This window comes from Elephas maximus, chromosome 8 (assembly GCF_024166365.1).
Source record: "Elephas maximus indicus isolate mEleMax1 chromosome 8, mEleMax1 primary haplotype, whole genome shotgun sequence".
In the NCBI taxonomy this organism is placed as follows: Eukaryota; Metazoa; Chordata; class Mammalia; order Proboscidea; family Elephantidae; genus Elephas; species Elephas maximus.
The window spans coordinates 32,094,393-32,119,945 of record NC_064826.1 but is presented as its reverse complement, the minus strand read 5'-3'; the positions used below and the strand labels follow the sequence as shown (position 1 = coordinate 32,119,945).

Genomic DNA, 25,553 nt, shown 5'->3' with positions numbered 1-25,553 from the left:
GCTCTATCCTAAATAGTAACTAAATGCTGGTAAATACAGGTAGAACTAAAATTTATGAATACCCATTTGTTGATGCATTGATTTATTTAATATTTCATGTAACCACATGCATCTCAACAACTGTGAACTTGGGGTGTAGCGATGAATAAAGAGGTTAGAGTACTCAGCTGGAATTAAAATCCAGTGACCTCCTAGATTTTAATGTGTTTTGAACTCTGACTAGATAAGCTCACTATGCTTTTGCTATTGTGTCAAATGTGTTTGTTTTTCGGGATGAAGTGTAAAATGCCACTGTTTTAAGCTGTGATTTTCTTTTCTAGGGACTTGCACTGGCACATTTTGTGTGGATTGCTCCTTTACAAGTGACACTTCTGATGGGGCTGATCTGGGACCTGCTCCAGGCCTCTGCCTTCTGTGGACTTGCTTTCCTGATAATTGTCGCCCTTGGTCAAGCTGGGTTAGGAAGAATGATGATGAAGTACAGGTAGCAACCTCCTTTCAAAGCTTGAAAGTATTTTCAATCAGATTTTCAAAAGCCCACATTCATGAAACCAGGACTGCTATATGCACTGAACCATAATTTACTGGGTAGCACTCACTCAAAAAAAACCAAGTGCCATCGAGGTAGCACTAAAAAGGAATTATTGTAATGGTGTGAATAACAGGTCCTGTATCAATGGGTAGGGGCCTTGGTGGCACGGTGGCTAAGGTGCTTGGCTGCTGACCGAAAAGGTCAGTGGTTTGAGCCCACCAGCCACTCCACGGGAGAAAGATGCAGCAGCCTGCTTCTGTTAAGATTTATAGCCTTGGAAACCCTGAGGGGCTGTTCTACTCTGTCCTATAGGACACCATGAGTCGGAATTGACTTGATGGCAATGGGTTTGGGTTTTTTTGGTTAAATCAGTGCTTTGCTTGTTTATCTATAGAATTTCTTTATAAATTGTTTTTTAATAAATTGTTTATATAAAATGTTTCTTTACAAATGTTAAGATTCAGTTCATTTTATGTATCTACATATTGATATATATTTATTTTTATATATATTACTGTTTTATATAAATATATCATAAGGTATAGGTAGAATGAATACAACATTTATGTGAATTGGAGGTAATGCACACATTTTACATTGAGTTGATTGACTTTTCTTAGTCTGGTTCACCAGTCATCACAATTTTTACTTTTATTGTGGAATGACTATAGTAGAAGACTTCTAGAGTATGAGAGCTAGAGCATGACAACAGCATACAAACTTTGGAGCCAGAGAGCTCTCGGTGTGAATTCCAGGTTGCACATTTACTAGTGTGTGACCTTAGTCAAGTCGCTTTACTTCGCCGTCTCTAGTTTTTTGTTTTTTATCTTTACAACTGGGATAGCATATGCCTCTCGTGAAACTGTCATAAGGGTTAGAGCTGCTGCATGGGATGAGCCTGATACAGTGTCTGGCAATTAGGGAGATGGTAGCTGTTATTTTGTTACCATCTATTTGCTAATTAAATACATGCTCATCTATTTAATAAAAAAAAGTGATTTTTCTTAAAAAGGGTGAGCAGTTCTTAGTGAATAATTTGACCTGTATTTACTATTAGATTCATTTATTCATTTATTTGTAGAGATAAGAGAGCTGGAAAGATCAATGAAAGACTTGTGATCACCTCTGAAATGATTGAAAATATCCAATCTGTGAAGGCATACTGCTGGGAGGAAGCAATGGAAAAAATGATCGAAAACCTAAGACAGTAAGTCATTTTGATAATTTCAGTATCTATAGCAATTTTCATTTTAAAAATGGGGACGCCACAGTGGACTTCTGGCACCCATTTGGGGGTTCCTGACAATCAGACAATTGTATTCAGTGATATCAATATTCATGCATTAGTGTGTAGTCCTAGTTTTTTTTTTTTATAGTTGATTGTATTACTTTGCATTAGAAGGATATTTACACTTTTTACGTTTTAAGAATCTTCTACATGTATTTATAGCTACTTAATATATTTTGGAGGGCACTGGGTTTAATATATTTTGGAGCCCTTGGTGGTGCAGTGGTTAAGAGCTCGGCTGCTAACCAAAAAGGTCGGCAGTTCAGATCTACCAGCCAATTCTTGGAAATCCTATGGGGCAGTTCTACTCTGTCCTGTGGGGTCGATATGAGTCAGAATCATATCGCAATGGGTTTAATAGTCTGCTTGAAACCTTAAATGGCCCAGCTTGAATAAATATATGAGTCGGAACCAACTCAACAGCACCCAACAATAACAAGAATAAAAACACGATTCTGTACCAAATATATGACTCCCTATTATTGCATTTCATTTAATTTATCAATCATGACAAACTAAAAAAAAAAAAACCTCGTTTGGGTAAAATATATTTATTCTTTCTTGAATTTAGCAATAATCTGTAAATGGTGTTCGTACCATCCCTCCACCTGAAGATCTGTAGATTAAAGCAATCAAAGCCACTTCATAAAATAGAATAAGCACTTGGCACCTATCTTCAGTCTTGTTTCACCTCAGAGAATTTTTCTTTCACCAACTAGTAAAGCTTACATCCAATAAAAAAAGTACAGTACAGGCTGAGATATGGTTACTAAGCTAATTCTGGCAGAATTTAAGGCCGGGCATTTCTGTGGCCACGATAGCATTTTTCTTTAGTCAAACTCCATGTTCTACAAACTGCAATCAAAGAAGGTTCTAGAAGACTCAGTGTGGTTAGACACACTGCTTCAAGGAAGTCTGCTAAAGGGACCAATAATTTCAGGACATATAGCTCCTGAGACAGGGAAATATATACCAAGAGAACCTTTTAGGATGGTGTGTATATGGGTTATCAGGAATTCAGGCTGCTGGTTCCAGTTGACAGTGGTAACTGAGTTGCAGGTGTGTGATTGGAACAACAAAAGAAATGCTGAAATGTTAAGTCCTTTGACATGTAAATAGAAAGGGTAAAAGAGTATTTATTTCCTAAACACACTCATTGATCACCTGTTTTTGTTATGCCTTACATGGCAAATCCAGGAAAGGAATGGCATTTTCTCTTCAGAAACATCCCTAAAGATTTGGGGAAACTGTTTAGTTCGTAGACGTTGTTGTTTTCATTAACAATGAGTGTCCAATCACATGTATCTCCTTGCTCACTGTTATCCCTATGAGCACAGGCATAGCAAAGAGCCCCCAGGGTTTTCTCAGGCCTCACAGTAAACTCATTGCCAGGCCATTCTTGGCATTGACTTGTCTTGATTTGGAGATTTTTTTCTCTTCCACAAAATATGAAACCCATCCTTTCTACTGTGTATTTCTGTATGACCAATTCCAATAGCAAATATTTAGTTGTAAATTGTATAATCTGGTTCCTTAATCGCGCATGAAATTGTTACCTGAAAAGGCAGGAAAGTGCTGACGTGAATATGGGAAAGCAAGAATTGCTTCTATTCAAGAAAGCAAATATAATGTTCTAGAAGAGATTGGCAAGATGCTCTCCAAAGGAGCGATTTGTTAGGCCTGGGCCACTGTTGAACTGGGGAGAAGGCTGCAAAAAACTTCCTGTACATATACTCTTTTATTGCCCTATGGGTTTTTTTTTTTTATGGTAATAACGTCACTTTCTTTCTTTTCTTTTTTTAATAAGAAACTGATAAAATGTTCTTATGGCTCATAAAGTGTTAGTAACTTTATTACGGAGAGAACTGCTTTCTGGGTGCTTCCTATAAATGTTCTCACTCCATTCCCAGACATTACCAGTTCTCTTTCCTGAAAAGTTTCTTCTTCCTTTCCTGTAGTACAGCTTCTACTTTCCATGATTGTTTTTAATAAATTCCATTTCAACAATCTTGACAAATTTGATAACATTTTTGTAAACAGTGTTTTCTAGCATTTTATTAATGTCAACCTAGTCAGTATTATTTTTTTTCTGTTGCTGAGAAAGGAAATACATTGTAGATTCTGATTAAGTGCCAAGCCCTCTGCTGTGCTGTCATTTAATCTTGACAACAGCTCTACAAGGGAGGTGCTATGTCCCGCTTTTATAGATGTGGATTCTATAAAATCAGAGGGAAGAACAATTTGCTTAAGATAGCATAGCTACTAACAGCCAGAGCCAGGATTCAAACCCGGGTCAGATTCCAAAATCATAATTTGCCCTCTATACCACATGATTCGAATAGGTAAACATTAGACCATGAGTCACAGTCTAGGCTGGGCACATTAAAATCCATTTACATCATCAGTGTGCTCAGGGTTACCTTTTTCTTTTTAGACTTTTATAAAAAGTTTTCCTCTGAGTCCTGCCCTTGAGCATGAGAATTGCTTTTTTGAATTATACAAGCGTTATGAACCTGACACCCACATGCCTGGCACCCCCTGCATTAGGCCAAGGCACAGCCATTACTCCCTCCCACTGAAGCCCTCTGTTTGTATCACTGCGGCTCTTTCTGTATACAAGAACTGGGTGGGAAGCATTACAAATCACTCCAACTTTTATGGCTCTTGGAAGAGTGGGACTGAGGTTGAAGGCAGTGTTGTCTTCTGTTCCCACCAGCCCTTACACTTGCCTCTCTGCACACCCTGTTTTCTGCCTGTCAGAACATTTAAACCTGTGTGGCACAACGGTTAAGCACTTGGCTGCTAACTGAAAGGTTAGCACTCAAATCAACACAGTGACTTCACCAGAGACAGACCTGGTGCTCTGCTCCCCTAAAGGTTACAGCCTAGGAAACCCTATGGGGCAGTTCTACTCTGTCACATGGTGTCTCTGTAAGGCAAAAATCAATTCAGTGGCATCTGACAACAACAACAGCAAAATGTATGTATAAAAAAAAAGTTTGTAATTTGCAATTCAAACTAGATGATTGAAAGAATATGATTACAAATAATTACACAAAAGTGAGAGATAGAGAGGATACAGTATCTATTTTCATAACTTTTCAGGAACCACCTGCAACAGAGTCACTTGGGTTCTTCATAAAATCCCAGATTCTAGAACTCTCCTACAGACTCACTCAATCAGTATCTCTGTGAGGTGGGCCTGAGATACTCTCTCTCTCTGTATATATTTATTTATTTATATTGTACTTCAGATGAAGGCATACAGAGCAAACCAGCTTCACATTAAGCAATTAAGACACATATTGTTTTGTGACTTAGGTTGCCAACCCCACGACATGTCAACATTCTCCCCTTCTCAACCTTGAGTTTCCCATTACCAGCTTTCCTGTCCCTTCCTGCCTTCTCGTTCTTGCCCCTGGGCTGGTGTGCCCATTTAGTCTCATTTTGTTTTATGGGCCTATCTAATCTTTGATTGAAAGGTGAACCTCAGGACTGACTTCATTCCTGAGCTAAAAGGGTCTGGGAACCATACTCTCGGGGTTTCTCCAGTCTCTGTCAGACCAGTATGTCTGGTCTTCTTCTTTTGTGTGTGTGTGTGAGAATTTTGTTCTACATTTTTCTCCAGCTTATCCAGAACCCTCTGATTTAGAATTTTGTTCCATATTTTTCTCCAGCTTATCCGGGACCCGCTATTGTGATCCCTGTCAGAGCAGTTGGTGGTGGTAGTTGGGCACCATCTATTTGTACTGGACTCAGTCTGGTGGAGGCTGTGGTAGTTGTGGTCCAGTTGTCCTTTGGACTAATCTTTCCCTTGTGTCTTTGGTTTTCTTCATTCTCCATTGCTCCAGTAGAGTATCTTCAATGGCTGACCACAGTTTTTTAAGACCCCAGACACTAATCACCAAAGTAGAACGTAGAACTTTTTTTATAAACTATGTTATACCAATTGAGCTAGATGTTCCCCAGACAATGGTCCCCACAGACCTCAGCCCAGTAATTCGGTCCGTCGGGGAGTCTGGATATATCTATGGAGCTTCCATGTCCTTGCCTTGGGCAAACTGTGCTGGCTTCCCCAGTATTGTGTACTGTCTTACCCTTCACCAAAGTTACCACTTACCTATTTTATACTCAGTGTTTTTCCATCCCCCGCCTTCTCCCTCATAACCCTCAAAGATTGTTTCTTTTTGTGTGTGAACTTTTTCATGAGTTTTTATAGTAGTATTTTTATTTTCATATAATATTTGTCCTTTTGTGATTGACTTATTTCACTCAGCATAAAACGCTCCGGATTCATCCATGTTGTGAGCTGCTTCGCAGATTCATCATTGTTCTTTATCGTTGCGTAAAATTCCATTGTGTGTATGTACCATAGTTTGTTTATCCATTCTGACATGCTATATTTTTAACACATCTCTCAGGTGATTTTTACCTATGCTAAGGTTCGAGGTCCCTAGGTGAGGCAAACAGTTTGCTCTTGGCTACTAACCCAAGGTTTGAACCCACTCAGGAAGACAGGACTGGTGATCTGCTTCCTTAAAGATCACAACCAAAAAAACTGAATGGAGCAGTTCTACTGTATAACACATGGAGTCACTGTGAATTGGAATCAACTCAGTGGCAACGGGTTAAGGTTTGAGAACCACTCCCCCGTGGCTTATATGTTATTTCAGTGTTCCTCAAAGCTAAGCTAGAATTCCTAAAGTGTTAGGAATCCATTAGGTAATCACAGAGTTGTCTTTTTCCTTTGTAAATTTTGCAACTTTGTCCCCATTTTCAGCCTTAGTTACTTAAACCAACACAAATGATCAGTCTTGAAAATCTTAAAAGTTAATAACAAAGTGCATAAGGATCTAAAAATAGTGAAATAATACTATTGTTAATAATAATTGGAATATTAATAATAATTAAATAAAACAATTTACAGGTATTACATCCAAGAAACTGGTGGGTTCATTACTATTTCCCTTTTCAAATAAACTGAGGCCCAGAGAGGTTGAGTTACTTGTGCAAGGTCACACAGCTTACGTAGGATGGAATCAGGACCAGAATGAAGGCAGAATGACTCTATGGCCTGTGCTCAGTTTCTGCATTCCAAGGTGCTTGATATTTGAACAGTAAACTAGCTTCCTGAACTTTATTTTTTCATAGAATAGAGCTGAGACTGACCCGGAAGGCAGCCTATGTGAGATACTTCAACAGCGCAGCCTTCTTCTTCTCAGGGTTCTTCGTGGTGTTTTTATCTGTGCTGCCCTACGCAATGCTCAAAGGAATCATCCTTCGAAAAATATTCACTACCATCTCATTCTGCATCGTTCTGCGCATGGCTGTCACTCGGCAGTTCCCCTGGGCTGTGCAAACGTGGTATGACTCGCTCGGAGCAATAAACAAAATACAGGTAATGTGCCATAACTGTGCATCATATACAAGGATTTTATAATGTCTCAGAACTTTGCTAGTGGGCAGACTCTCTAGAGAGAAATTCTTGGTCTCAGGCCTTTTTAATAAAGCACAGGATTTTCTCTCTTGATGTCTAAATGTGGTCTAATAAGCACTTGTAATGAAAGCCTAGTGAAATAAAACAAAGTCAGATAAATTGAAGGAGATACTGTTTTTGTACTCCAGAGGATTTTATTTCAAGTAATTAATCAATAAGAGTGTCGGTTCTGACTCACTGTGGTCCCATGTGTATGTCAGAGTAGAACTGTCCTCCAGAGCATTTTCAAAGACTGATTTTTTGGAAGATCACCAAGCCTTTCTTCAGAGGTTAGCAGCCGAGTGCGTTAACCATGTGTACCACCCATTTAAAAAAAAAAAAAAAAACTTGTTACTGTTGAGTCGATTAGTCAATAGATTGGTTCTAATGAACTTGGCAAATGTACAAAAAGATGGCACAAATTTGCCAGAAAGTTATGAAACTTTCCAGCTAGTACTACACGTGTTTACCTTAAACTTTTCCAAACATATTCCTGGAAGGTATGATAGATGAGAATGACATTTTATGCCACATTAATTACCCTAAATTAATGCTAATGTGGCCACCAGCTTTGAAGAAAAGTGCTGAAATCCTGAGGCGATGAGACTCAATTGTGCAAAGCTAATTGAATCACTGCCATGATCGTGTGTGTGGTGATAAATATTACAATTTATAAGCAAATTAAATGTCTTTATTATACTTTTTTGATATTTATTTAAATATTTATCCCCCTCCCCCCCAAACAAGTCACTGTGATATACATAAAAATGAGCGTGAGGGGTGAACCACTTTTAGGTGGTTCTGCCATTATTTAGTCTAGGCCAGAGATTACTAATGGTGGTCCACAAACCTAATTTTGGCCCACAGACTTGTTTTGTTTGACCTTTATATTTTTAAAAAACTTTTAAATTAGTTGCCAGCATTGAAAAATTGGGAGATGTTACGTAAAAACGTTCTATTTTCAACTTCTTTTGAGGAATTTGAGTATCTAGTAACATGGGGCCATCCTTCCCCACACGCTGTGGCAGCTGCCCCTTCAGACGGATTCTGCCCCTCTTTGTTCATCACAATCTCCACCCAGTCCCCTTCCTCTATTATGTGACCTGCTTGGTCCCCAGAAATATGGGAGTTTGAGAACAGTGATTTGGACAAATTGATGAATGTCGCTCAGAGCCATAGAAGCTCTTGGAATTATCTTATTTCCTTTGTTAACCCGATCATAGCTGTGTGGGAGGATGAGATAGAGAGAGACACAACAGACAGGCTGGATTGAGAGAGAGTGACTGAACAACATAGAGACAGAGAAGCAGATCTCAAAAGCAAACCTGAGAGAAACCAAAAGAGAGACAGAGAAGAGCAGGGAAGAAAGGGAAGCAGGGAGGAAAGGACCAGGCTGTTTTCAATACCTCATATGGTGAAGACTTCAGCATGCGTGGACTTAATTCTTCCTTTCATTCCCCCTTTCCTAGGAAAATTCCTGTGATTCAGAGTTTTTAATAGAGCCCTTCTCTTACAATCATGGTGTGATGCCCTTAAACCAGTTAAGTCAGGTTTCATTCTTTATTTAACCCAGAGAAGTCACGCCAAAGGTGCCCTAATGGGGGTGCTATAAAGATGAAGACATTCATTTTCTCCCTGTCCTATTGCTGAATGGAGGCACATCAATGGGTAATTCAGGGTTGTTTTATTACAGGCATCACTAAGGTTAACGTGTACTAGTGCAAGGAAGAATCGGTTGTGTGTTAAAATCTAATGTATAAAAACAGCTTTATAAAATATCACGCGCTTGAAGAATGTATTTCCAATGCGATGAATCCTAAAAAACTGGTAAATTAACTTCAAAACATTGTTATAAAATTATTTTATTAAGATATAATTTTCAATTTAATTCATAAAATCCAAATGTAAGCTGAAGTCCTACTATAGCATAAAATAGTTGTTAACAGTGCATGGATGTTATTATTGTGTTTAAACAATGTGTTTTTTCTCTCTTTTATAATTTTTTTTTTTATAAATAGGATTTCTTACAAAAGCAAGAGTATAAGACGTTGGAATATAACTTAACAACTACAGATGTGGTGATGGAAAATGTGACAGCCTTCTGGGAGGAGGTCAGAATTTTTTTTTTTTTTTAATTTTTTGCTCTACATACTTAAACATTTTCTTCTTTGTGAATCTGGTGTTCATATTAACAGACGATAAGGTTAGAATTATGATGTAACTGGTAGAACTGCAAAGAGAACCACTCCATTTATTTTATAGGTTACGAAGTGGGGGCCCAGGAATATTAAATACAGTATAGAAGTTCCTTAGTGTATTTTTTTAAGTTGTATAATTAGTCGCTATGAGTCGGAATCGACTCGACCACAGTGGGTTTGGTTTGTTTTTTTTTGGTATAATTAGTTTCACATAAAAAAAACCAAATCTGCTGCCATCGAGTCAATTCAGACTCATAGTGACCCTATAGGACAGAGTAGAACTGCCCCATAGAGTTTTCGAGGAGCGCTTGGTGGATTCAAACTGCCAACCTTTTGGTTAGCAGCCGTAGTACTTAACCACTACACCACCAGGGTTTCTAGTTTCCCTTAATTTAGGAAATAATACAAAGATCATAGATTTTGGAATCAGATAGAGATGGGTTTGAATCCTGCCTGGGTCTGCCATTTACTATCTGTATAATACAGATCAAGTTATTTAACTTTATGGAGCCTTCAGCTCCCCATCTATAAAATGGGAGATATTAATACATCTCTTGCAAATATATTGTGAGGATTAAATTATGTAAAGTGTTCAACAAAGTTGCATGCACGTAATAGTTGCTCAGTAAGTGTCACTTTCTCTGATCTCAAAGTTATAGTACAATGTGCTTTGTATACACCAGTCAATAAAAAGATGTATGAGAGTTATTCCGATGTATTGTTTTCTCCTCTTTTTACTTTTTTTCATTCGTTATGAAATATTTTCTTGTATTCCTTAAAGTCAGAGGGTAAATCTTACTAACAATTTTCAGCCTCTAAGGAAGCAACATCTGATTGTTGAGAATACCTATTAAATTCCCATTTCCTCATCACTTAGGCTTGTTGAGTAAAGATAGGAGTTAAAACCAATGTTCTATTCCTACATCTTTCACAGTCTGTTAAATCAGGTTTATTTATTTAAGTAACTTGACCACCAGGGTTTCATTTTATGTCATTTTTTAAAGATATAGGCAAGAGAATAATTCTTTACCTGCCTAGCAAAATTGTTTTGTGGAAAAGTGTGAAGATCAGATTTATTTTACTTGTTTTTAGGAATTTCAAACTAGGTATGAAGGGACAATAAGTTTGACATTTTTATTACTACTTTCAGACAGTTGTTTTCTCAATCTGGTGCAAAAATCCTCCGTTTCACTGTCACCCCATCTGATAAAATAGGTAACATGCTAAAACCTAACTGTGTGTCAGACATAGGATGAGCACTTTGTATGTTTTGTGTGATTTAATTCTCTCATCATACCTATGACTTTGGTAATACTAATATTCCCATTTTACCAATAAGGGAATGAAGGCTTAAAAATGTTAAGGCACTTGGCTCAGGTCACACAACTGGCAAGGGCTGAAGCTGGACTTTGGACCCAGATGTCGCATTCTAGAGTCAGGATACTGAACCATGGCTGTATCCTTCTCAAGTCTTTTGACTTTCACCTGTCAAACCCCAGGGCACTTCTTGATGGCTGTTAAGCTTCTACCATGCTGTCCGAGACTTCAACATCCACATGAGAAAACCTTCCAGCACTGCCCTTAGAACTTATATTTTCCAGTGACTTCTGTGGAAGTTTCCTTTCATGGTCATATCCTGAGCTTTGTGGGCACCCAGAATTATTCAACTTTGGAAGAGTCACACTTTGAAATTCTTTCGTTGCCCAGAATTTTCTACCCCTCTAGTGCTCTCAGTCTCATAATCCCACCTTTGTAGTGGTGTGCTGCTGAGTTGACTCAGACTCCTAGCAGCTCTATAAAAAAAAATAGCACAGAGTAAAACTGCCCAACATGCTTTCCTAGGCTGAAATCTTTACCGGAGCAGATCGCCAAGTGTTTTCTCTCACAGAGCCACTGGTGGGTTCTAACTGCTGACCTTTTGTTTAGCAGCCAAGCGCTTAACCATTGCACAACCAGGGCTCCTTATCCCACCTTTACTACCTTTCAGTTTCATCAAGATTTCTGGTCTCTTGACTTCTCCTCGTTGGACGCCTCAAGGCAGCGCCCAGCTGCATCTCACTGGCAGCTTGACCAGAGGGTAAGAGTATGCCTTCTGGAGCCACTCCCATGCCCTCTGAGGATGGGTGAGAAATGAGCAGTCTTCCTACAGGAACGTCTCTCCTTCCTCCCCTAGCAACAGGACTGCCCTGCTTTGAGGAGGTCCCTTGGTGCAATAAAGTTTGGTAGCATCCTGCTCATGGCAATCAGGCAACTGCCCTTCCCCATCCAAGACCAATAGCTTGAGTTCTTCTCTCAGCTGCACTCTCAATTCCTATTTCTTTTTACTGAATCCTTCTCTGCGGAAAAAAAAAAAAAAAAACCTCTGCGGAGCATTCACTTTAACAGCGCTGGCAAGGGTAGTACAGCTAAGGAAAATCATACAGTGTAGTCACTTGTAAGTTTTACATGTTTATTGTTTCAGCTTCAATTGGGCCTGTAACTTTCTTGAGAAATCCACTCACTTGTCCTTAGTCAATTCCCTTTTCCCTTCCCTAAAAGCCATTCCAGATCTTTGCCACTTTCCTTTACCAACCTTTCCCAGGGTCTGCGGACTTTCACCAGATGGCCTTGTTGTCTCCAATATGCAGACAATAGAGGTCGTCATCATACATCAATGCCCCAGCTTCCACTAGTTTTCGTGAACTGAGTTTTAGTGAATCACGCTTTCCAGATTATTTTATCCACAGACCATCACTTCTGAATTTGCCTTGCCTGCATCATTAGTGGCTGTGGGCCTCCTTCTAGTATTTTTCATGATCTTTGTAGGTGGCCTCGTCCACACTCAGCTGACGCCAGTGTACAGATGACTCTCAAAATGCAAACCTCTGACCCCAGTTTCTTTCCTGAACTTCATGGATGTATTTTCCTCGGTGCTCCTTACGCACGTCATGTTCACCACTCCCCAAGCTACAAATCCCCTCCTTCCAGTGCATTCTCCATCTTGTTTGATGGCATTAGCATCCAGCTGATTACCCAAGAGGCATGTTCCTGAGGATGTTTATATATGACTCCTCCCTCACTTTAAACCTGGGAGTACGTAAATACATTTCTCTTTACGTGCTAGGAAGCTGACTCCTCTCTCACATCAACCCCATAAGTAGGTAAAATCATTTCCAATTACGTGTTAGGAAGCTAAGGCTTAGACAGTTTATGTGACTAAACAAGGTTACACAACTAGTTAGGGCAGGGCTAAAACGTCAGGCTAGGTTTCTCTGACTCCAAAGCCCTTTTCTACTGCTTGTGAGAGAGGAAGTGGGGAAGGAGAAATGACAGACAAGTTCTCAGGCAGATGAAATCTAGGAAGGAGTACATTTGAATGTTGAGGGTCTGGAAAGAGATTCCGTTATAACTACGTGCACCAGATTCCTCTTGGATAATGCTTAGTACCACAGGGGCTGCTGGCTTTGGTTTGAAGACCACAAATTACCCTAAAGCTTTCCATGGTGGCAATAGAGAGGCTGGCAATTTTCAAAAGGTAATCCCTTCCGCCCAGCTACTCTTGTTGCTAGTAGTGGTAGAGTCTACTCCAACTTATGGCGACCCCATGTGTTACAAAATAGAGCTGCTTTGTAGAGTTTTCTTGGCTGTAATCTTAATGGAAGCAGATCACTAGGCCTTTTATTCCATGATATTGCTAGGTGGGTTTGAACCACCAACGTTTAGGTTAGCAGTCGAACGCTAACTATTTACACCACCTAGGGACTTTGTGGAATTCATTTGGACCATCTGACAGTCTCATCACATTTATGCTCAGCACTAAGTACTTACAGAAATGCTTTGAGCTTCTCAGGGGAAGGTGCTACCAGTGTGATACAGTAGAAGGCAGTAGTAATCCCAGTCTGTAGCCCATTGGTTATGTGACTTTAGTCATATAGTCTGAGTCATAGTCTGCAGCTTTGTGAAAGATGGGGATTATAACATTTACCTTATATATTATTCCGAGGATTAGATAGTAATGTTTGCATACCCAGCATATAGGAGATGTGTAATATACATGTTAATTTAATTTCACTTGATAGTGGGCAAAGATCTGAGAAAGGGAAATTATATCTCCATGAAATGATATGATTATGATTTTCAAGTGTTTTGAATTACATGCTCTAGAAATCATGTGCTATGTAATTTTGTGCTATAAAGCATGGTTTACATGCCATTGGTTCTCGAAGTAATCATAAGTAAAACATATCAAAAATAACTGAGAAACTTTTCTTTTCCTATATATGTTTTTTTACAGGGATTTGGGGAATTATTTGAGAAAGCAAAACAAAATAATAACAATAGAGAAATTTCCAATGGTGATAACAGCCTCTTCTTCAGTAACTTCTCACTTCTTGGTGCTCCTGTCCTGAAGGATATCAATTTCAAGATAGAAAGAGGACAGTTATTGGCGGTTGCTGGATCTACTGGAGCAGGCAAGGTTGTCTGTTTTATTTCTCATCATGAAGCATTTAATTTTGCATACACTTATTCTTTCTTTCTCTAGTTTGTAGTATAGGAAGCTATTTTGGAGAAATCCTTACGTATTAGGGGCATACTTGGTATAGTTTTTTTTTTTAATTGTGCTTTAGGTAAAACTCTACAGCTTAAATTAATTTCTCATTCAAAAATTTTTACCCATATTGTTTTGCGACATTGGTTGCAATCCCCACAATGTGACAGCATGCTCCCCCTTTCTGCCCCAGGTTCCCTGTGTCCATTCATCCAGTTCCTGTCCCTTCCTGCCCTCTTGTCTTGCTTTTGGACAGGAGTTGTCCATTTGGTCTCGTATATTTGACTGAACTAAAAGCATGTTCCTCACTTGTGTTATTTTTTGTTTTATAGGACTCTCTAATCTTTGTCTGAAAAGTGGGCTTCGGGAATGATTTCAGTTCTGGGTTAGCAGAGTCTGGGGGCCATAGTCTCAGGGGTTCCTCCAGTCTTTGTCAGACCAATAAGTCAGACAATCACTTTTGTGAATTTGAATTCTGTTCTACATTTTTCTCCTGTTCTGTCAAGGACTGTTTGTTGTGATCCCTGTAAAAGCACAGTCATTGTGGTAGCCATGAACCATCTAGTTCTTCTAGTCTCAGGCTGGTAGAGGTTGAGTTTCATGTGGTCCTTTAGGCTAATATTTTTCTTGTGTCTTTGGTTTTCTTCCTTCTCCTTTGCTCCGAATGGGATGGGACCAATAGATGTATCTTAGATGGCTGCTGGTAAGCTTTCAAGACCCCAGACACTACTCAACAAAGACGGATGTAGAACATTTTCTGTATGAAGTATGTTATGTCAACTGACTTAGATGTCCCCCGAGACTATGGTCACCAGCCCCAGCCCCAGCCACTCGGTCCCTCAAAGTGTTTGGATATGCCTAGGAAACTTCTGTGCTTTTGCTTTGGTTCAGTTGTGCTTACTTTCCCTGTATTGTGTGTTGTCCTTCCCTTCACCGAAGTTGACATTTGCTTACTACCTAATTAGTGATTTTCCCTCTCCCTCTTTCTCTACCTTTGTAGCCATCAAAGACTTTTCTTTTCTGTGTGTAAACCTTTTCTTGAGATCTTATAATAGTGGTCTCGTACAATATTTGTCCTTTTGTGACTGGCTTATTTCACTCAGCTATAATGTCCTCCAGATTTACCCATGTTGGGTGATTTTTTTAAAAAAGAATACAAACTATTCCATTGATAATTTTCTCTAGCTTTTTATTTCCTAATATTATTTCCAATAACTTTTCTTCCATATCTTTGTATCTTGCATAGCATTCAACCCAGCGTCATGAACATGGTGGGCATTCAGTAACTTCAGTGAACAAATTAACCATCCATTTTTACCAGTCTTTGACACAAATATTTTCTCAGAACTGGTCCAGGAAAATCATAACTTAGATTTTACCTCAGGAACCACAGAGGCAAAAGGCCTCCATTTTATTGGTGTTAGAATTTTGGAGAATGGACTCAGACTTGCTTTGATATATTATGAAGAAAAGTTATTGAGTGGGGTAGGATTTTGAGGGAACTACATAGGATATATAAACTTATTGAGTTTTGGTCAGCCTTGTCCCTCCATTACTTACAGACACTTTCCAGACCCAGGGATATTTGGAGATAAATCTGACAAAATCTAATAGGTCAGAAAGCAAAAATGGCCAAAGGGTCAAAATTTGTTGTCAAGAGAAGAGATGACTAAGGAGTGACTTTATAATGAATGATCTTTCAAGCATATGAGCTATCATTCAGGTAACAATAAACACTTGCTCTCTTTAACTATCAAGGAAATACTTTTAAAGGGCATGAAGGAACCAAATCAGAGGTAAGAAAGAACAGCTAAGGTTTTCAGATATTTGCTTTGGAAGTCCATAAAAATAGACCCTTGTTTCCATTTGACTGTTATTTCAGCTGTTGGATTTTCCAGATACATAAGAAATAGTTTAGTGACTTCTTAACACTTTTCAAGATATGTTCTAGAGTTAAACCCCAGGACATAATAAAGAAAGAAAGATAAAAGCAGTGCCGCTGTAAGATAAAAATGTAAATGAAAATAGAAAATAAGACAGGCTCCTGAAAAGCAGTTTTTAAAATTAATATCCAATATAGAGAACCATATTTTGAAGAATTTAGTCTTAGACTTGGGAAGCAAAATGCCACAGAAAGTTTCTAGTCACTGAATTTGGTGTCTACTAATAATACAATTTGCTCAGTGCTCTCTGTAGTTACATTTCCTTACATGTGAAACACTCTTTTTAAATAAAGTAGCTGTTTGTGCTTCTTCTTCTTGTAAAAGCATTTCCTACTTGTCATCTTTTTTTCCTTCTATTTTTTGTATGATATTACTGGCGATTTTCATGATTAAAAGAAAATTATACCAAAGGAAGAGTTGCTACCAAACAAGTTACAGATTATCTAAACAAAGAGGTTTACTTATGAGAGAATAGTAATTATGTTTCATAGAAGTTTAAAAATTAATTCTGTGTTTATGTGTTTAAAATGAATTCTATAAAAGACGTGCAAAAATAGCTTTGGAACTACAAATTACAAGACTTTCCAGCAATTAAATTTCAGGCAGTTGTATTAAGAATTGGTAAGCATGGTAAGCAGATACTGGCTGGACTTGTGATCGCCTGTTCTGGGAAGCGGCTATGAAGACAGTTGGATGAAGGCAGCGGTTCCTTAGGAGTAGTTAAGTCCTTCTGAGAAATAGCAATAGCATTTGTAAGCTGAATCTAGGAGGCCTTTTCATAGTAGGAGGAATGGAGCATTTTATCATTTTTTTTGGACAGGAGTTCTAGCTAAAATACAAGAAGGAATATTTTAAGTACTCCCCCACTCAATTTGGTAATTTGTATCAAAAGCCTTAAAAATAACCTAGTAAGTTTTCTACTTGTATGACATTATCCTTATATGTGTACAGAAATTTGATATAAAGATATTCATTACAACATTGTTTTCAATAGTCAAAAATTGAGGAAAAAAACCCTAAATGTCTAGTAAGAGGGGGCTGATTAAATAAATTTTGGTGTAGCTATAGAAGGAGCCTTGGTGGTGCAATGATTAAGTGCTCGGCTGCTAACTGAAAGGTTAATGGTTTGAACCCACCCAGCGGCCCCTCAGGAAAAAGACCTGGAGATCTTCTCCCATTAAGATTCTGACTCATAGTGACCCTACAGGACAGAGTAGAACTGCCCCATAGGGTTTTCAAGGAGCACCTGGTAAATTCGAACTGCCGATCTTTTGGTTAGCAGCCATAGCTGTTAACCACTACACTCCCCAGGACTTAGATTACACCCTGGCAAACCCTATGAAGCAGTTCTACTCTGCCCTATAGGGTCTCTATGGCCCCTAATTTCAACATCAACATATAATGGCATAGTATTCGGTCAGTAAAAGATATGTTAAAGGTTGACTCTGAAGGATGTGAATGATATAGTATTAAGCGAAGAAAGACAACAGATTACAAATGAACGTGTACTTTAAAAACCACATTTTTTGAAACGCACGTATATGTGTATGTGTATATGTGTGTCTGGAGGGACAGATGACTCAAGTTATTATCTTTGACATGTGTATTTTATGTCTATGCATTTTCTAAAATTTTCAACAATACTCTATTTTATTGATAAAGCAGTAAAGTCACGTTTATTTTGTCATTATCTCCTATTGTAATGGCCTAAACTGTAAGAGCATGATGTTGTTTTCATTTTTATATCCCAAGGACTACCACAGTGCCTGGCACGTGATAGGTGCTTGATAAAAACGTTTTTAACTGAATATCTTTGCAAAAATGCTTTATATTTTGTTCCCAAGTTTGTTAAGTATCTTACACTCATGAAACATCCTTGAATGATTTTAATTCTGAAAAATTGGTCTAGGAGTCTGCACCACTGGGGGGCCATTGAGTGAAGCTGACCGGCTTGTGGTATCTCATCCAGGGTGTGGGGGTTTTCTGTCCTTTGCTGTCCCCAGCACTAGCGAACCAGTTCTGTGGCCTTCCTGACAATCTCTGACACCATGTAGTCTCTATCATCCATCTTTGTTTCCCTCTGGTGCTATTTTTGCTTGGTTTTATAATAATTGAACATCAGGATGTATGGAATAAACTACCAGCTCTTGTTTTTGCTTACATTAAAAATAAGTTACAAATGTCCATGAAGTGTTTTATCTAGATTTTGGCATTTTGAGAGATACAAAGTCAAGTGAAAACATCGTTGAATATAATAGCTATTATCAGGCAAATCTACTGCAAAAGGCCTCTTTAAAGTGTTAAAAAGCAAAGATGTCACACTTTGAGGACTAAGGCGTACCTGACCCACGCCACGGTGTTTTCAGTTGCCTCACGTGCCCTCAAAAGCTGGCCAATGAATAAGGAAAACCAAAGAAGAATTGATGCCTTTGAATTATGGTGCCGGCAAAGAATATTGAATATACCATGGACTGCCAGAAGAATGAACAAATCTGTCTTGGTAGAAGTATAGCCAGAATTCTCAGAAGTACATACTTTCGACATGTTATCAGGAAGGACCAATCTCTGGAGAAGGATATCATACTTGGTAAAGCAGAGGGTCAGCGAAAAAGGGGAAGCCTCTCAACAAGATGCATTGACACAGTGGCTGCAACAGTGGGCTCAAGCATAACAATGATTGTGAGAATGGCGCAGGACCGGGCAGTGTTTTGTTCTGTTGCACACAGGGTCACTATGAGTCGAAACTGACTTGATGGCAACTAACAACAACAACATGTTAAATGATGTTTTCATTTAACTTTGTATCTCTCAAAATGCCAAAATTTTGTGAAGACAATTCAAAAGTGGTTGCAGCAGTACATGAACAGCGAACTGCCAAAAATTCAAGCTGGATTCAGAAGAAGTTGTGGAATGAGGAATATCATTGCTGTCAGATGGGTCTTGGTTGAGACCAGAGAATGCCAGAAAGATGTTTAACTGTGTTTTATGGAGTAATTAAAGGCCATCGACTGTGTGGATCATAACAAATTATGGTTAACATTGTGAAGAATGGAAATTCCAAAACACTTAGTTGTGCTCATGAGGAACCTGTACACAGACCAAGAGGTTGTCATTTGAACAGAACAAGGGGATACTGTGTGGTTTAAAATTAGGAAAGATGTGCATCAGGGTTGTATCCTTTCACCATACATATTCAGTCTGTATGCTGAGCAAATAAGCCGAGAAGCTGGGACTATACCAAGAAGAACTTGACATCAGAATTGGAGGAAGACTCATTAACTACCTTCGATATGTAGATGACACAACCTTGCTTGCTGAAAGTGAAGAGGACTTGAAGCACTTACCGATGAAGATCAAACACTACAGCCTTCCATATGGATTCCACCTCAATGTAAAGAAAACAAAAATCCTCACAACTGGACCAATAAGCAACATCATGATAAATGGAGAAAATATTGAAGTTGTTAAGGATTTCATTTTACTTGGATCCACAATCAACATGCGTGGAAGCAGCAGTCAAGAAATCAAATAACGTATTGCATTGGGCAAATCTGCAAAAGACCTCTTTAAAGTGTTAAAAAGCAAAGATGTCACTTTAAGGACTAAGGTGGGCTTGACCCAAGCCATGGTGTTTTCAATTGCCTTGTATGCACGTGAAAGCTGGATGATGAATAAAAAAGACCAAAGAGGAATTGAAGCCTTAAGAATTATGGTGTTGGTGAAGACTATTGAATATACCATGGGCTGCCAGAAGAATGAACAAATCTGTCTTAGAAGCAGAGCCAGAATGTTCCTTAGAAGTGAGGATGGCGAGACTTCATCTCATGTACTTTGGACATGTTATCAGGAGGGACCAGCCCCTGGAGAGGAACATGCCTGGTAAAATAGAAGGTCCGCAGAAGAGAGGAAGACCCAAAGAGATGGATTGACATAGTGGCTGCAACAATGGGCTCAAGCATAGCAACAATTGTGAGGATGGTGCAGGACCTGGCAGTGTTTCATTCGGTCATACACAGAGTCTCTATGAGTTGATACTGACTCAACGGCACATAAGAACAACATATATATACATGTATATAAATGTATATATATTTATAAAACCTGAGTAATAAGATCCATACCGTGTGTGAATTTATAAAGGTGCTATATGGAAATTACACTTGTAGTTTTAACTTTTATGTAAAAAGATTTTACACAAAAGTAAGATACTTCTGATTTTTTTCCATACAGTAAGGCAATAAAATCTGTTGAAATAGATAGTACAAAGGTATCTATTACTTTCTCCCTAATAGAATTTGTTGTTATTGGCATGTGCCATTTAGTTGATTTTGACTCCTAATGACCTCACGTGACAGAGTAGAACTGTCTCCTGGAGTTTTCTGGGCTGTAATCTTTATGGAAACAGATAGCCAGTTCTTTCTCCTGCAGAGCCCCTGGGTGGGTTTGAACTGCCAACCTTTTGGTTAGCAGCCAAGCACTTAACCATTGAGCCACCAAGACTTCTTAATATATTTTAGGTGATATTATTATCATTTATTAAAATTGAATAAAAATAGAAAATTAAAATATATAAAAGGATGAAAATTTTCTCTCTCATCTACCCATTTTCCATTCTCCGCTGCTATCTCCCCACCCCAGGTAGTCACTTTTGTCAATTTTTTAAGTATCTTTCCAGAGACTTTTTTTGTGTATATGGACTATGTGTATGTATATATATATTATGTATATATATATTTTTAATTGTCTCTACTTCTCTTCTTATATAAAATGTATCATTCCATAACATAGTTTTATTCCTTGCTTTTCTCACTGAAGTATATATTTTGGAGAACTTTCCATATTCAAAGTAGAGAAAACTTCCTCATATATGTTGTTGTTGTTAGGTGCCATTGAGTCGGGTCCAACTCATAGCAACCACATGTACAACAGAGCAAAACACTGCCCAGTCCTGCACCATCCTCACAGTCATTGCTGTGTCTGAGTTCATTGTTGCAGCTGCATAGCTGGATGAATGTTCTGTAATGTAATGAATCATCTATTGATTGACATTTCAGTTACTTCTAACATTTTGCTAACACAGACAGTAATGCTATAATTACTCTTGGTACACGTGCCAGTTAGCACATCTGCAAATGTATCATTAGGATAGCTTCTTAGAAGTGGAATTCTAAGGTAAAGCGTGTGTGTATTTGTAATTTTGATACATATCGCCAAACTTTCCTCCCTAAAAACCGTACCAGTTTATACTTTTCTGTACAGTCTATGTGAGTGCTGATTTCCCCACAGCATTGCCAGCGCATCACATTATTTAACTTTTGAGTTTTTTCAATCCCCTAGGGGAAAATGGTATGTCAGAATATTTTAAATTTCCATTGCTCTTATAATAAATAATCTTTTCATATGTTTAAAGGCCACTTATATTTTCATTTTCAGTGAAATACCTGTACGTTTCACTGAAATTCTTTGTACATTTTTCTAATGAGTGGTTGGTCTTTTTCCTTTTGATTTTAGGATACTTTATAAAGAGGGAAATTACCCCTTTTTGTGATATAAGTTGCAAATATTTACTTCAGTTTGTCATTGTTTTCCATGTAAAAGTTTGGTATTTAAATGTGGCTCACTTTATTTTATGGCTTTTGTATTTTGAATCAGAAGGCCTCCCTCATGCCACAGTTTGCTTTTTAGGGATCCTCCAGTGTTTTAAGTATTTTATTGTTTCATTTTTTGCACTTAGCTTTTTGACTTATTTGAAATTCATTGTGCATATGGTGTGAGATATAGATAATTTTTTTGTTTGCCCTCCAGATGGCTTTCCAGTTGTCCAACACCATTTGTTGAATCTTTCCCTCACTATTTTAGATGCCACCTTATCAAATACTAATTCCTTTATGCATTTGGATCTGTTTTTGTACTTTCTATTCCACTGGTTTGTCTGCTTATTCATGTACCAGTCCTACACTTTTATTTTAAAGTTACTGAATCCTCATAATATAATTTAAGGTAATGCATTATAATTAAATTATTGAGTAATTATAGTATCACTTACTCTTCATTTAACAAATATCTTTTGAGTAGCTACTTTGTGCCGGGCACTATTCTAGACTCTGAGGATATGTCAGAGCCCACGACATAGTCCCACACTCACTCCAAGGAACTTAATTTCTAGTGGGGGATGACAGACAATAAATAAATAAATAAATATATGGGATGTCGCTTGATGATAAATCTTATGAAGACAAATATAGCAGAGAAGGACTGGTGACAGGGGTGTGATTTTAAATAGGGGTGATAGGAAAGGCCTGATTAAAGGTAACCTTTGAGCAAAGACTAGACGGCGAGAGATTAAGCCACGTGGACATCTAGGCGAAGAGTCCTTTAGGTAGAGGGTGCAGCAGGTGCATAGCCTTGAGTGAGACTATGCCTGGCTAGTTCAAAGAAGGGCAAGAAGGCTAGAGGGGCTAACACAGAGTGAGCTGGGAGAGGGCAGAAAGGGAACTGTCAGAGAAGTAAATGTTGGGGGTATGGGGGTGTGGGGGCCCAGATCATAAAGGGCTTTTGTCTTAGTTTCTTAGTGCTGTTATAACAGAAATATCACAAGTGGGTGGTTTAGACAGAAATTTATTTTCTCACAGTTTGTTGTTGTGAGTTGTGGTCAAGTCAATTCTGACTCATGGCAAATCCCATGTATGCAGACTAGAACTGCTCCATAGGCTTTTTAAGGCTGTGAACGTTCGGAAGTAGATCATCAGGGTGCATTTGAACTGCCAACTTTTCGACTGCCAGTTGAGTGCTTAACCATTGGTGCCATCTAGGGGGACCTTTTCACAGTTCTGAAGGCTAAAATTCCAAATTCAAGGCACCAGCTCTAAGGGAAGGCTCTCTCTCTGTTGGGTCCAGGGGAATATTCTTGTGTCAGCTTCTCTAGTCGGCCATACTTGGAGTTCCTGGGCTTGTAGATATATCTTTCTCTATCACCTTCTGATAGTGTCTGACACACCTTTCTTCGTGGAACGGCTGGTGTGTTCAAACCGCCGACTTTTTTGGTTAGCAGCCAAGAGCTTAATCGCTGCACCACCAGGTTTCCTTCTCTAAAGGTTAACCAAAAAAAAAAAAAAGAAAGAAGGAAAAGAAAACAAACAAACAAAAAAACCAAACCCATTGCATCCATTCTGACTCAGCCCCTCCATAGGACAGAGTAGAACTGCCCCATAGGGTTTCTGAGGAGTGCCTAGTAGATTTGAACTGCCAAACTTTTGGTTAGCAGCTGAACTCTTAATCACTGCACCACCAAGTTTTCCATAAAGATTATAGCCTAGAAAATCCTATGGAGTGAGACACAATAGAAGATCCTTGATAGAATGGGAGAAAAATGTAGAACAAAATTCAAATTCCTAAAAAAAAGCCAGGCCTAGTGGATCAATAGAGACTAGAGGGACCCCTGAGACTATCACCCTGAGATACCTTTTAAACTTGGCACTGAAGCTACTCCTAGAGGTCACCTTTCAGCCAAATAATAGATTGGCTTATAAAGTAAACAATATCACCCATAAGGAATGTGCTCCCTTAAACAATCAACTATATGAGACCAAGCAGTCAGCATTTACCCAAAAGCAAAAGGGAAAGCAAGGAGGGAAAGGGAAAGCTAGATCAATGGAAACAGAACAAACAGAATGGAAATAACGAGAATGCTGACATACTATGGAAATTGTAGCCAATGTCACGGAACAATTTATGTAAAATTGTTAAATGGGAACCTAATTTGCTGTGTAAACTTTTTACCTAAAACACAATAAAATATCAAAACAAAACAAAATCCTATGGGGCAGTTCTGCTCTGTCACATGGGGTCACTATGAGTCAGGATCAATGGCACCCAACAACAACTACATTTTCCTTTGTGGTTCATCCAATTTCATCTTCATTTCTGTTGTTTTATTATTTTACTTTACTTTCCTGAGCTTTGCCAGTCTGTGCTTAAGCTCCTTCTGTTGTTTGGTCATTTCTTCTCTGAGCTCTGTGTCTTTGTTTTGTGGGCTTCCTTCATTTTTTTCTCCCCATAGTATCTTTGTTTTTGTGTTGTGTGACTTCTATTATTTATATATTAATGAGTTAAGTATTCGATTTTATTGGATTAGCTACTTACAGATTCCTAGACAGGTGGCACCAGGGTAGACCTTCCACACTTACCACCCAAAGGTTCTATTTTTACTTTCTGTCACAGAGATAGTCTGCTTCTGCAAGTTTGGATCATCTGTGTAATTATTTGGATAGCACTCTCTTTGTTTCTCTGACCCAAATTTTGTTCAGAAAGTCTTCTGTGACCTGCTCAACTCATCCCTGTCTGTGTGTTCATTGTTGCAGACTTTGGAGGGAGCCTCTCACCTTCAGAGAGAGAGTCTTTGTGTCAGTACTTGCTGAGAGCGACACTTTGCTGGACCTCCTTGCCACTGTGTTCTTTGGAATCTCATCTACTTTTAACATTGCCGATTTGAACCCACCAGCTCCTCTGCAGGAGAAAGATGTGCCATCTGCTTCCATAAAGATTACAGCCTTGGAAGCCCCATGGGGCAGTTCTACTCTGTCCTATAGGTTTGCTATGAGTTGGAATTGACTCGATGGCAATGGGTTTATATCTATTTTAGAGTCTGCACATTATATCTTTCTCCTATTTTCAATGAAAATAGATTTTTTTTTTGTTCTTTTTTTTGCTTTAAAATGATTTCCAGGAACAAAAGGGGAAGATGTTGACCTACACAGTCAATTTCATAAGGGAATACTAATAAAATTTTTAATAAAATTTGCTACAGTTAATGAATAAGGAAGTCCATATTTATTCCTTCTCAGCAATATTTCCTAAATGAATAATCTATTCATTCTTTACTTTTTTATTTCCTTGACTCCCCAAATGGTTTCAATCCCCAGAATTCCACCAAACCCTTCCTCATAATGTAATCAATGACTTCTTAATACAGGGGACAAGTTTAGTCTTTATTCTCCTTTTAATCTCTTTGGAGTCTGACCTCTCATTCCTTCTGGAAACTCTCTCTTTCTTGCCTTCCTTGATATAACTGCCTGCCAGTTTCCCTCAACTCTCTTGAATCACCCTTTCTCCTTTTCTTTTCCTCAGCTCAGTTGTTGGTGTTCCCGGGGGTTTTGAATCTTGCTCTCATCTCACTTTACACATTCTCCTTTGGTGAGTTCATCTGTACCTATGAGAGTATAGCATTATGGTTACCTTTCTGTACCTAATTCCTTCTTTGTAAGATGAGGATAATACTGAATCTACCCCATAGGGTCATTGTAAGGATTAAATAAATTAATAATAACAATAAATTAATATAGAACAGTGCCCAGCACAGAGCAAACACTCAACAAATATCAGCTGTTAACTAACCTTTCTGTGACTGCCATGCAATGTACTCCAACAACCTGAATTAGGCACCCCTTCTCTACGAACCTCTATCATAGCCCTTAATACACTCTGTTGTAATTGTCTCTTTTATTCCTTTGTGTATCTTTACTGCACAGCAGAGTACCTAGAACAGGATATGGTTAATAAATTTTGAATCAAATGGGTTAACGGAGCCTT

The 25,553-nt window shown here is 38.5% G+C and overlaps 1 protein-coding gene across 1 annotated transcript in view; it reads left to right on the top strand.

Annotated features, from left to right (window-relative positions):
- CFTR (CF transmembrane conductance regulator) overlaps positions 1-25,553 on the top strand; it is a 210,231-nt gene that overhangs the window by 68,332 nt on the left and 116,346 nt on the right. Inside the window, exons 6-10 of the mRNA XM_049893700.1 lie at positions 321-484; positions 1,614-1,739; positions 6,972-7,218; positions 9,315-9,407; positions 13,768-13,950. Coding sequence (XP_049749657.1) covers positions 321-484; positions 1,614-1,739; positions 6,972-7,218; positions 9,315-9,407; positions 13,768-13,950 — 813 coding nt within the window. The remainder of the gene's footprint in view (positions 1-320; positions 485-1,613; positions 1,740-6,971; positions 7,219-9,314; positions 9,408-13,767; positions 13,951-25,553) is intronic.